At 45.9% G+C, this 12,639-nt stretch overlaps 1 protein-coding gene across 10 annotated transcripts in view; it reads right to left on the reverse strand.

Moving 5' to 3' along the window:
- The window catches only part of COQ7 (coenzyme Q7, hydroxylase), a 51,892-nt gene that overhangs the window by 37,108 nt on the left and 2,145 nt on the right, over nt 1–12,639 (reverse strand). For 3 of the 10 annotated variants that reach the window (XM_023521751.1, XM_023521752.1, XM_023521750.1), the window contains exons 2-6: nt 11,042–11,220; nt 9,961–10,075; nt 9,096–9,232; nt 8,364–8,432; nt 7,854–7,932 (exon numbers count right to left, since the gene is read on the reverse strand). In XM_023521751.1, the coding sequence (XP_023377519.1) occupies nt 7,855–7,932; nt 8,364–8,432; nt 9,096–9,232; nt 9,961–10,075; nt 11,042–11,220 (578 nt within the window). In that variant the 3' untranslated portion in view covers nt 7,854. The other 7 variants (XM_011377506.2, XM_011377511.2, XM_011377510.2 and 4 more) reach the window with 7 other exon arrangements.

The following is a 12,639-nucleotide window of genomic DNA, read 5'->3' on the forward strand; positions in this document are numbered from 1 at the left end:
AAAACAAACAACCCCGCTCCCCCAACACAGCAGCAATAAATACGAAGCATTCTGAGAGAGAAGAGTTGAGACTTGGTTATGACCGTGATGTTTGTCAGGCTCATGCTGGGTTTGGGGTACAGATGGACAAGAGGATTGAAAGACATCACAAAGTTGACCCCCCTTCCTCACTACATACTTTCAACCAGAAGTTTCTAGGAGTGTCATATTGAGATCGGATCATCTGTCATTACTTGTTTTGTGTCATTTTGTTCCATGTTATGAGCCCACGTAATTTTCTTTCTTAGCTTAGATTCATTTATCAAAGAATAGCTCAGGGCCTGCTAAGCTCCAGGTGCTGGGGACAACCCTGGGCTTTGAGAAGCTCGCTGCCAGGTTGGAGAGATGGTACAGCAGAAACCACACAGTGACAGAATGCAATACCAAGGCAGGGCGCTGGGGTATGCAGGGCTAGGACAGGGTGTGGGATGACATCATCTAACAGAAGAAGTTTGAAAGGGCCAGGAGCCTTCATCAGAAGGGCGGACAGCACGTGGATCTGAGAAAGGTGTGGGTGAGTAAGGTGGGCGCTGGCTTCCCCATGTGGTACTCCTAGACAGCGACTAATCGGCCTCTTCTGTGTTTTCTCCTCTTTTCTGAAAGAGAAAATGCCTCCTCCCTGATTAGGATGCTTATCAGTGGCCCAGCACAGGACACGACAGCCAGCCGAGCCCTCCGCATCTTGCCGTGTGCAAATCTCACATTCCACTCCCGTCCAGCGGCAGAGATCAGGAGGTGCGATTACTGGGGCCGGATTATCACAACACAGGGCAATCTCCCGGCCTTGCTCACCAGGCGTTGTCCCTATGACACCGTGCAAATGACTAGCATGTCTGCAGGACTCCGGACTCTGGGGTGAGGGCGCCCTCTGGTGGCCGCAGGCGGCCCCAGGAAGTCCGCAACCTTCCTTGCCCTTGGCGCGCTCAGTAGCGCACCTTCCTACAGGGTCCAGGATCAAAGGACCCCTGCAGGGCTGCCATTTCCGGAGGCGAGAGTGGGAGGAAGCACGTAGTCCCGAAGGTGAGCGGCCTTTTAAACCCTGGAAAACGTATTCATCAGAAAAGTGCTTTGAGCTGAGGCAGGGCCAGAAAAAGGCGGTTTTGAAGAAAGGTTTCCTTCCTTCTTCTTTTGGGAAAGGTCATGTTTTCCTCCTCAAACCACAAGATCTTAAGGAAACCCCTAAAGGGGCCCTGGGTGGGAGCCCAGAGGTTTCGACACATTCTCAAGGAAGTACAGTATCTCCCAAAGGGCTGAGAACCCCAAGGGGTCCCTCCTCCTGAAATTCTGTAGAAACTATGTTCAAAGATGGCCCCCATGAAGCATTAGAGGTCCCCAAAGGCTGTTAATAACCCAAGCGTCCGCTGACAAGGGGACGGAGGAAGTAAGAAGTGGCCGCGTTTTAGTGATTAAGTTAGAGCCGCTGCAGCACCTGGCGGATTCTGTAAAGTGGGGTGAGGAGGGCCCGTGGTCGCCGGGCGGTCCTGAGTTCCGGGGTGAAGCAGTTAGAACCTACACTCAGCAGGGTGGGAGCTGACACCGCGTGGCTGTGGCTCTGCTATAAAATGAGAGTTCTGCAGCCGATTAGGAGAATGAGGTGGATCGATGCTTATCACCTTGGAAAGATGGCCACACGGGTCACTGAATGAACAAGGCACACTGCAGCCGAGGTGCACAGTATCATTCCGCGTAGGGAACAACACAAACCCAAATGAGTACGTGTTATGGATGAAAGATTCTTTAAGAGTCTGGAAAGGTACACAATGAACTAGTAATAGCGGTTACTTCTTAGGAATAAGTTTGAAAAGGGTGTTTTTTCTTTTCTTTTTTATATGCAATTTGTATTGTTTGATTTTGAGGCAAGCATTACTTTTGGACAGGAAAAAAGAAAAACAAATGTAGTGTCTTACGGAGCAGATAACTAACTATATCACAAAGTAAGGCAAAAGGTCGGCTTCCTGGTAATCAACAAGTGGTCTACAGGGAGACTTATCTGTGACTGTTAATACCCTTTAGCTCTGTTGGACTAGTTCGCCATGTGGATACATGCATTATTACAAAAAAAAAGTTTTAACTTTTTAAAATAGGGCAATTTAACTTTGTATTTAGTCTAAGAAAAATGTATTGAGTTTCAGGCACTGTGCTTAGCTCTGAAGCCATGGAAACGACCAAGACAGTCTCCGTCCTCCAGGAGTTCACGGTCTAGTTCAGTGCTCCTCAAAGTTCACCGTGCTTCCTAACCACCTGGAAGTGCTGCGTGATTGTTACCTACTGCTGTATAACAAATCAGCCCGAAACTGCAGCTGAAAACCACAAACATTTATTATCTAACACGGTCGCTTGAGAAGCAGGAATTCAGGAGTCATTTAGCTGGTGGTCTGGCTCTGGGTCTCTCGTGACATCGCAGTCAAGATCCTGGCTGCCGTCATCTGAAGGCCTGACTGGGGCTGGGGGATTCACTTCCACGCTGTGGCACAAACGTGGCTGCTGGCATGGGGCCTCGGTTCTTGGCCATGTTACCCTCTCCACAGATTAACTGCTGTCCTCACAACGTGGCGGCTGGCTCCCCCCTCAGGTGAGGGATGATGGAGAGAAAGGTGGAAGCTGCAACGTCTTTTATGACCTAGCAGCCTTGGCAGTCACACTCTATCATGTCCACGACCTTGCTAGAAACGAGTCGTTAAGTACAGTCTGCACTCACGGCAAGGAGCATGAGGTTCCTCTGAACAGAGGGGCATCAAGGAATTTGTGGACATACTTTAAAACCACATCTTGCTAAGATGCATGTTCTGATTTAGCAGGTCTGAGGAGGAGCCCAAAGTTCTGCTCCCAGAGGATATCACTGCTGTTGGTCCTTGGACCACACTTTGAGTAGAGAGAGAATCAAACACATGCAAAGAATGATTGCTCAGATCACGTCTTTGGAACTACTGCTTGCAAGAATAACATCCTCTGTCATCATGGCATCATCTTTGGATGGTGTCCAATTTTAAAATCACATTTCCCCTGAAAGGTCAGAGCAGTAAAGCAAGGGAAAGACAAGATCACTTTGTTAATAAACGAGGACAAGCTGTAATGAAATAAAAAACAATCGGGGGGGATTCGGAAAATCTCTCTGGTCTTGTTCTGGAAGCTCTCAGAAGGATAAGACATCAGCCATCAATTTTGAAGGGGACGCTAAACAAACAGCAGCAAAGCTGGCTTTTAATACGGACTGCACCAAGTGTCTTCATGTGCCTAAGACTCTTGACTGCAATACTTAAAATTAGCTTTCAGACGAGAAGGCAACAAACAGCCCCAGCATCTTAGATGATCAAGGCTTCTATCGGCTCTGTTGGCTTGAAGGGCTGTACATTAAACAAAGTGTCTCCCCATTCAACAGCTGGATTGAAATTTGCTTTTGAATATAACAAAATTATAAGTCCTGTATTGTTTTATTGTTATGACTTACACACCATAAAATTCATTACTTTAAAGCGTACGATTCGGTATTTTTTTAGTGTATTCACAAAGTTGTGCAACTCTCACCATCATCTAATTCTAGAACATGCATCACCCCAAGAAGAAACTCCATATGCATTAGCAGCTGCTTCCCAGTCTCCCCATCTCCTGCAGCCCTAGGCAACCACATCTATCTGCTGTCTCTATGGATTTGCCTGTTCTGGAGATCTCATACAAATGGAGTCATACAATATGTGGCCTTGTGTCTGGCTCCCTTCACTTAGCGTAATTATTTTTATTACTGTGGTAAAATACACATAATATCAAATTTACCATTTTTATGTGTAGAGTTCAGCAGCATTAAGGGCACTGTTGTGCGATCATCACCGCCATCCAGCTCTAGAACTATTTCCCTGTTTCCACACAAAAACACTGTACCCGAGCATCACATTTTTAAGGTCCGTCACTCTTATTGTTCCTTTTTATGGCTGACTCTTACTCCATTGTATAGACATAACACAGTTTGGTTATCCATTCATCAGCTAATAAATGGGCCGTTTCCATTTTTTGGCTATTATGAATAATGCTGCTATGAATATTCATATACAAGTATTTGTTTGAACACAGTTTTTACTCTTTTGGGGTTGATATCTAGGAGATGGGTTACTGCTTCATATGGTTAATTCTACGTTTAACTGTCTGAGGAACTGCCACACTGTTTTCCAAATGGCCTGCAACATTTTACATTCCCTCTGGCGGTGTATAAGAATTCTGATCTCTCTACGTCCTCTCCAAAACACTTTTTTTTTTTTTTTGATTTATTGTCTTTTCAATTATAGCCACCCTACTGGGTGTGAAGTGGCTTCTCATTGTGGTTTTCTCTAATGACTAATGATGTTGAGCATCTTTTCGAATGCTTATTGGCCATTTGTACATCTTCTTTGGTGACCTGTCTATTCAAATCCTTTGCCTGTTTTTAATTGGCAAAATATTTATCTTATTGTTGAGTTGTAAGAGTTCTTTACATATTCTAGATTCAAATCTCTTATCAGATATATGATTTGTAAATATTTTCTCTCATTCTGTGAGTTGTCTTTTCATTTTTGTGATAGTATTCTTCAAAGCACAAATTTATCTATTTTTTTCTTTTGCTGCATGTGCTTCTGGTATCATATCGAAGAAACCGTTGCCTAATCCACAGTCACATAGATGTACCCGTTTTCTCCGAAAAGCTTTAGTTTTAGCATTAACACTTTTAATCCATTTTGAGTTAATTTTGTATAAGCTGTGAAGTAGGGTCCACACTTATTCTTTGTATGTGGATATCCAGCCTGCATTTTTTTTTTTTTAAATCATCAGCAAGAAGCACAGAGAATGGCCTTACTTTGGTTCCTGGAGCAGCTTTTCTGTTTTCCCACAGCTGGAAGATTGAGTTTTATAGCAAAACAATTTGTACAGCCAGGGGCCCAGGGGCCCAGCCCAGCTTGGTAGCATCCTTACAATAAGTGTCCACTGAACTGTGCTGAGAAGCACACAGGGGTCATCTTGAATTACCAGTTATGTGAAAATGACTTTTAACAAGGAAGCATTATTTCTTCATTCATTCATTCCCATCAATAACTATTTATTGAGCACCTATTATGTGTCAGTGATTAAGACAAAGATTCCTGCCCTACAGAGCTTATATTCTTACAGACAAGAAACATAACAAGTACATTATATAACACGCCAGACAGTGCTACGTGCTACGGAGGGGAAAAGGTGCAGAGCAGAGGGGGCGAGGCGTGCAGCGGGGTTTGCGATTTTAAAGATGTGGTCGGCGTGGCCTCTTTTAAAAGGTGGCATCTGGGCAAGGAGCTGGTGAGGGATCTGACCATGTGGACATCTGGGAAGGCGCATTCCAGGTGGAGGGACAGCCACTGCACAGACCACAGGCAGGAAGGAGCGTGCCTGGCATTCTGAGGAACAGCAAGGCCTGGGTGGCTGGAGCAGAGTGAGGAAGCGGGAATGAGGTCAGAGAGGACCGGATCAATCACGCGGGGTCTTGTAAACAATTTCAGGGACTGTGACTTTCGGTTGGAGAGAACTGGGAAAAGACACTTGGGAGGTTCTGAGCTGTGAAGTCACGTGGTCTGAGGAGGATCACTCTGCCCGCTGCGTGGAGAATGGACTGCGGGAGGATGAGGGTAAGGCAGGAAGAATAGTTAGGAGGCTTCTAACATAATCCAGGTGGGGGTGAGGGGGGTTGGGCAGCAGGGAAGGCGGTGGAAAGGATCTGGTAGAGCCCACAGGATGGCCTGGTCACGTGGATGGGAGTGTAGCAGTCAGGTGTCAAAGATGATTCCAGAGATTCTGGCCTGAGAACCAGAAGAATGCAGCTGCCTTTAGCTGTGATGGGGAAGACCACCGGGGAAGCAGGCCTAGGGGGAAGGCGAGGCAGGTTCGGCCTGGGGCAGGTGGCGCTGGAAATGCCCTTCGACTTCCAAGTGGTCACGCAGGAAGTGGGATATTTGAAAATGAGCAATCTGGGGTGGAGATGCACATGTGATGGGATCAGCCACAAGATGGAATGAGATACCAAGAAAAGGATGATGGACACACAGGGCCAAGGACCGCAGCCTGGGACCCCTGGCATCGAGACACCCAGAGCAGAGGGAGAATGGCCCAGGAGGCGGCTTTCACAGTTTTGCAGCTGCTTAGAAACACACTGGTCCCTCCCTCCCCTCCTCCCTTCTCCCCGCTTCCTTCTTCTTCCTCCTCCTTCCTTCCTTCTCATCTTCTTTTAAATGGGCACCTACAATATACCAGGGACTGGAAAAGATATTTTGCCCTCAAGAAACTCCTGGCTCATACAGAAAAGACATAAAATGCACATGGACATAAAAACATAGACACAAGGCGGTAACTGCGTGAGAACTTGGCTCTTCAGCTGCTAGCCACTACACCAGACTTGTAGCGCTACACACGCCTGTTTGTAACCTAGCACAAGAAAGTCTGGACTCTCACAGTGTCTTCGACCCTTCTCCCCCATGTTTAATTTACTACTACTATTATGAGAAGACTGATTTACTTGATTGCATAAGACTAAATTCACTCTTGCTTTAGGAAAAGAGAGGATTAATCCAAACTATCCTGGTGCCCACTGTCCTTCAAAACCGAACCCTTCTGAGGCAAGTCATGCCCCGTCACGTGGTGCTGATCGAACCCAGGGTGCCTGTGGCAGGCAAGGCCTGAGGATGTGGTTCTTCACCAGAAGAAGCGTACAGACAGGAGGCTCCCAGTCCTGACTCACACTGGGACCACCACGGAGCTGGAAACCACTCTGATCCTGGGCCCCACCGGAAATAACTCAGAATGTCTGGCTGACAATCTGACAATTGTTAAAAAGCATCCTAATGAGCAGCCAGAGAGGAGAACCACTGACCACGCTTTTTCATAAATGATTTAAAACTTTGCAAATCATAAAAGATTTCGATAAAGTATGAAAATTTGGGTCCCTTCTGGTCCATTCTTTTGGTAACAGACCTACGGGGAATGATTATAATGCAAGTTTGCAAATAATCCACAACTCAGTCTATTCTCTGACGGAAGGAGCCCACTCTCAATCTACGATTCAAAACAGAAACAACGGCAGTCTGCCACTTACCTGACGAACTTGACCATCCTGCTGTGTCCATAACGAACACTCTGGTGCTTTAAATTACCTTTTGTTACCAGTAAACTCAAAATTTTCTCTTAGATTCCTGTTACTTTCAAGATTCATTCTTGATATTTTAAGAAAAATTTAGCTATGGAACAAACAAGGACCAGCTTCGTTTGCTGTAATTTGCATACATCAGCCTTACAGCATAGAGTTACACAGAAAAAAATCAACATGAGAGTTTTATTTAAAAAACTCTCGCAGCTTATTAACAAAATTCACATAACGATATATGCGCATAACTGCAAAACCAGCCTAAATTGGCCTTGTCCTGTTTCTAACGAGATACTAAGTTGTTTTTCAGAGGTAACAAGGTGGCAGATCACGCAGTCGAACAGTGAGACATGAGCACTAGAGAATGAATTCACTCTGCAATAACCTTTTAACATTGCTGGGTCAAAATCCACCACGGAATACACACTAAATCTGCGCCCCGGAATTCAAACATGCGACGCATGAAAAGCTGTGATCCTCAAGAGCCCGCAAACCCAGCTCATCGCTGACGGACCTCGCATGAAGCCTTTCCTTTTCTCGAAAGCCGATGTCCTAGCATGGGCTTCTGTGCGTGCTAGGCAGCGAGCCCTTGCTCAGTAATGGTAACTGGCTATTTCCTTTCCCGCCAATGTCACTCGTTAAATTACTGTCATCTTTTATAGACAGGGAAAAGTGGACATACCTTAAAATCTTTCTGATAGATATATTGCCGCGCTGCATCCAGCCTGGATAACCTTCTTCAAAACAGCATACGCTGGAGCCTGTCAGAGACAACAACAGTAAGCCGAGCAAAGAAACACGTTCTGTGTTGGCGTCTAGCTGTGAAGTACAGGCCTCGCATGGCACGGCTGGGACTTCTCTGGATAGCAAATAAGATCTAAGAAACAATTCATTTTAGTTTGGGGAAAAAAAATCTATTCAAAAGATTAGAATGCTTAAGCACTGAGTCATCTGGTTTCTCACCAAAATGGGGACAAAGCTGCTAGAAAAAAGATAAAGGAGGAAGCAAGAAACAGGATTCCCAGTTCAGGCAGGTGCCTTTGCTCGCTTTTTGTCAAAGCAGTGGACTGGTTTTCTTTCTGTGGCGGTCACTCTGAAATCTATTTTCCTGGGAACAGAAACCTTCCTCCCCTCCACCCTCCATGTAAGGTGCCCGAAGCGCCATAAGCCAACAGCAAAGGCGGGTCCTCACCAGTTCTGCATCATGTTCAAGGCCTATGTCATGGTGCTCGAGCTCTTCATCTCGAAATTTCTTAAGCACCTAGTTGAAGAAATCGAAGCAAGTCAGCATTCCAACTCTCCTGCTGTTCTGTCTTATTTTGGAGGGTAAAGCCTTATATTAGTATCTAAGACAGGGGTTGGCAAACTTTTCCTATAAAGGGCCAAAATCAATACTTTAAATTTCACACACTGTATGGTCCCCATTGTAACTACTCAACTCTGCCACAGTAGAGGGGACAGCAGCCATGGACATGTTGATGAATCAGTATGACTATGTTCCAACAAAACATTATTTACAGAAAAGGTGGTCAGCCACAGGCCATAGTTTATCAACCCCTGATTTAGGCCTAAAAAAAAAAAAAAAAATTAAACAGTTCCTTTACACACTATGGAAAGTTATTTGAGAGCACCCCTTAGTTCATTTAATTTGTAGGATCTGTGCCCACAGCATTGCTCAGGGTCTACCAATAATCTGGAATTGGAGAGAAGATAGGCCTGAGGTCAGGAGACACAGGTTCTTGTCCCAGCTCTGCCTGAGCATGTCTTCAGCTCTCTGCGCCCTAGTTGGCCTGCCTTTAAAATGAGGTGCTGACTTACATTCCCAAGGTCGCATCATCCCCTAACATTCTATTTTTCTTCTTACCAAACTGCGTACGTGCCCCTTTCCCCTTTCCCAGCCCCCTCCCGGAGCAGAGTTGAATACCTGCAGAAGCTCCTCATATTTTTCAGGATCCTCCATCAGTGTCCTGATCTGGTTGTTGTAGTGATGCGCTATGGACTCTTCCACAGCTACAGTGCAGGCCATCGCTCCCTCCTTGCCCAGCAGGGCGGTTCCCGCACCTGGAATTGTCCAATCCACAGCGGTAAAGGATGGGATGATACCGCCGGCAGGGAGAGCATGTCAGGTCGGGCCTGTCAGCCTGGGCACCATGAGCTTTGGGCTGGATATTCCCTGCTGTGTGGGCTGCCCTGTGCATTGTGGGATGTTAAGCAGCGTGCCTGGCCTCTACTTACGAGATGCTGGTAGCATCCCCAGGTGTGACACCAAAAATGTCTCTAGATGTTGCCAGGTGTCCTCAAGAGCAACCTGCCCGCGCTGAAAACCACGGTTTTAGATGGGACCAAGTCAGAGTATTAAACCCTGAATCAAACAGTAAAAATGCTATTCTCTTTTCAATGCTCTTCCTAACCTGATTATGACAAGGAGAAAGTCATCGTTTGGGGTGAGTATGACCTTGATGCTTCTATGCCATTTACTCTCCTCCCTTTTTAAGGGTGAGCAGATCTCAGGTTTAGAACCTTGGTCAGAGAACATGATCTGGCCACAGTTGAATTACTCAAGCTTTCTTGCCCCCTCCGTTGTATTTTTACTGTACCTTCTATTTATAAAACTAATTTTAAGATTCTATCTTAAATAAATTTAAGCAAAAAAAAAAAGTCAATTTAACTTCAGAAAAATATTAAGTAAATTAAAAAAAATTGCAGGAGGACCAATGGTGAAGTGGCACTTAAATGACGTAATCGCCCCGGACCCCGGGTGCCCACAGCCCTTCTGGACGGACACGCACCCAGTGCGAACCCCACCACGTTCCAAAAGGGCATCAGCACCGTCGGCCGGACCCTGAATGTAACCATCAATTCGCTGAACTTCTTCAAGTGGTCCTTTTCCTGATCCCACATTTTCTGTAAACAACATAATAAAGACACGTAAGCGTTCCCTCCAGGAAGCGACGTGCCCTGCCCGTGAACCACAGTCCCAGCATCGGCCCCTCAGACCCCCTGCGTTTAGCTCATTTCAAAATTAGGAGCACAGAATATTAGCTATTGTGTAATTTCCTTCCAGATTGCTAGCACATAAATATCATTTACATCAAGGGAGATAAGGCAGATGATGATCACAGTTAACACATAGCGCTTCCAGTGCCAGGTGCTGTCAAACAGCTTTATAGAGGCAGCTTATTTAAGCTGCTCGACCACTTCGTGAAGGACAAACTATATTATCCCCATTATACAGATGAAGAAAGTGAGGCACAGAAAGGTTAAGTAACTTGCCCAAGGACTCAGAGCAGGCAATTTAACTTGAGCTAAGTGTCCATTACGTGCCAGGCATATTAGCTGTTCCACACTAGCTCATTTACTCCTCACCAAAACCCAACGAGGTAGGTGTCAGCCCATTTTGCAGATATGGAAATGGAACTCAGCGGTCATATGACTTCTCCAAGGTCACACAGGTAGGAGGTCTGTATGGCTACTGAGCCCAGGCCCCTCCCTCTGCATCTCAGTATAAAGTATCTCCACTGGGCTCCACGGGGGGCAGAACCACAATCTGTTGGCAACTGGTACTTTCACCTAACGTGGTGATTCTCAACCTCTTTTTCATTGTCACCCGCCCCCGTGAAGTTTTAATAGTATGGATAATACTGTGTATCTGTTTATGTACAAGATGTCTGTCTCTGGTCTGTACATAAAAAGAATAATATGCTTTTCACTCTCCCCTCCCCGGTATCCGATTTTCACTCTCTTGCAGACAACAGCACGTCCCTTGAGAATGTACGACCTAATGTGATTCATTACTCGAAGGCCTGTGGCTCCTCCCCCACCCCCACCCCGGAGTCAGTAGCCCAGACTGAGACAGAAAGCAGTGCCCACCTGAATGACGGGCCCAACGCTCGACCGACTCAGGACGGCCATCTGCCCTGCGTAGATGCGGTTCGCTCCGTATTCACCTGCGTGATCCACCCGGAGTATTCGACCCACCGCCGTCTGACTGCCGCTGTCTAAGATCATTCCTGAACTGCGAAACCTGACACCGATTCTTCTTCCATAAGCTGCAATGCAAGTGTTTATTCTTCATTACTTTCAGGTAAATTGAGATGTTTCCCTTTTACAGAGAGAAGAAAGGGAAATCTTAGAACAAAGGTCACGGATGAGTTCCTTGCAGGCTGGTACGCCCATAAGTGTATTCTGTTTAACCTGCAGTGGTTTTTTTTTTAACGAGTGAATTAGTTCCCAACGCTTAGAAGATTTTAGCTAACGATCTGGATTCTGGCTTCACTTGAAGTGTACCTAGACAACCTGAGCCTGTCTTCTCCCCAGGCAGTTACTGTGGCCGCTGCATCCAGATGGGCGTGGTTCTCCTGTTCACCCCTCCTGGCCCGCTTTGTTCCCAACTCTGATTGCACAGAATCTCCTAGGGAGCTTCACCACTACGGATGCTCCTCCCCAGTCGATCTCTGGGAGAGCAGCACTGATAGTTTTAAAAAGCCCCGGGCATGAATCTTCTCTGCAGCCAAGGTTGAGGACCACAGATACGTTCTCTTAAAACACCTGCGCCCATGGGCATCTGATATGGAGAACCGAGCCTCAGAACTTAGGTTTCATCACATTATGGTACATAACCAATTCAGCTGAACAACTCTTGCCTTCAAAACGTAAATTCTTCAGGACAGATCTCTCTAAAAACCGCATGATAGTAACACCTTGACTGTATTCTCTGAACCTTGTATGAAGACATCCCAAAAGTGTTTTCCTTAAGAGAAGGGTTTTGTAATGCGTTTAAGTGTGCACAGTGTTATCGCCCCATTTTGTAGATGTGGAAGTGGAGAGCCAGAGAGACCATTTAGTTTGCAATGTGAACTTTGAAATGTATTGGTATCATCCTGAGATGTGTTCCAAGGCTCTCATATATGACTCTTATGTCTCCAATAGATATTTTTCATTTAGGCTAACTTCAATACCTAGGAAAATGTGCGGAAAAATTTAATTTGGGTACAACTGTACTTTTTTCATCAAAAAAGCTTGAGTGCTTTGGTCATATGGTGATGGGGTGGGCCTGGTGGAATTTGGGGTGGCTCTGCATTGGAACTTTTTGGCCACATGGAATTTTAAATGCCTCCCTCTAAGCAAAGGAGCATGGATGTGGAGGTCTGGAGCATGGTGACCTTGCTTTGACCTATTCTGCACAACCTACTCCATCTCACTGAGCATATTTGACTCAAGAAACTGTACAGAGCCCAGGAACTAGACACCAAGAACTGAATGGAGTCCAAGTTCTGCCAAGTGTAATGTACCACTCAGTTCTGTGCCTTCAGACAATGGGTCACCGTGGTCCGTGGCCATGTTTTTATGTGGAGAACAATTTGAGATGTTTGATAAAGTCAAGGTAGCCTGTCACAGGTTTTTGCCTCCAAGGACTGCTGCTGCCATCAATCTGACCTCCTTGCAGAAAGGTGGGGCCCAGAATTGAA

Source organism: Pteropus vampyrus, unplaced genomic scaffold (assembly GCF_000151845.1).
Source record: "Pteropus vampyrus isolate Shadow unplaced genomic scaffold, Pvam_2.0 Scaffold314, whole genome shotgun sequence".
In the NCBI taxonomy this organism is placed as follows: domain Eukaryota; kingdom Metazoa; phylum Chordata; class Mammalia; order Chiroptera; family Pteropodidae; genus Pteropus; species Pteropus vampyrus.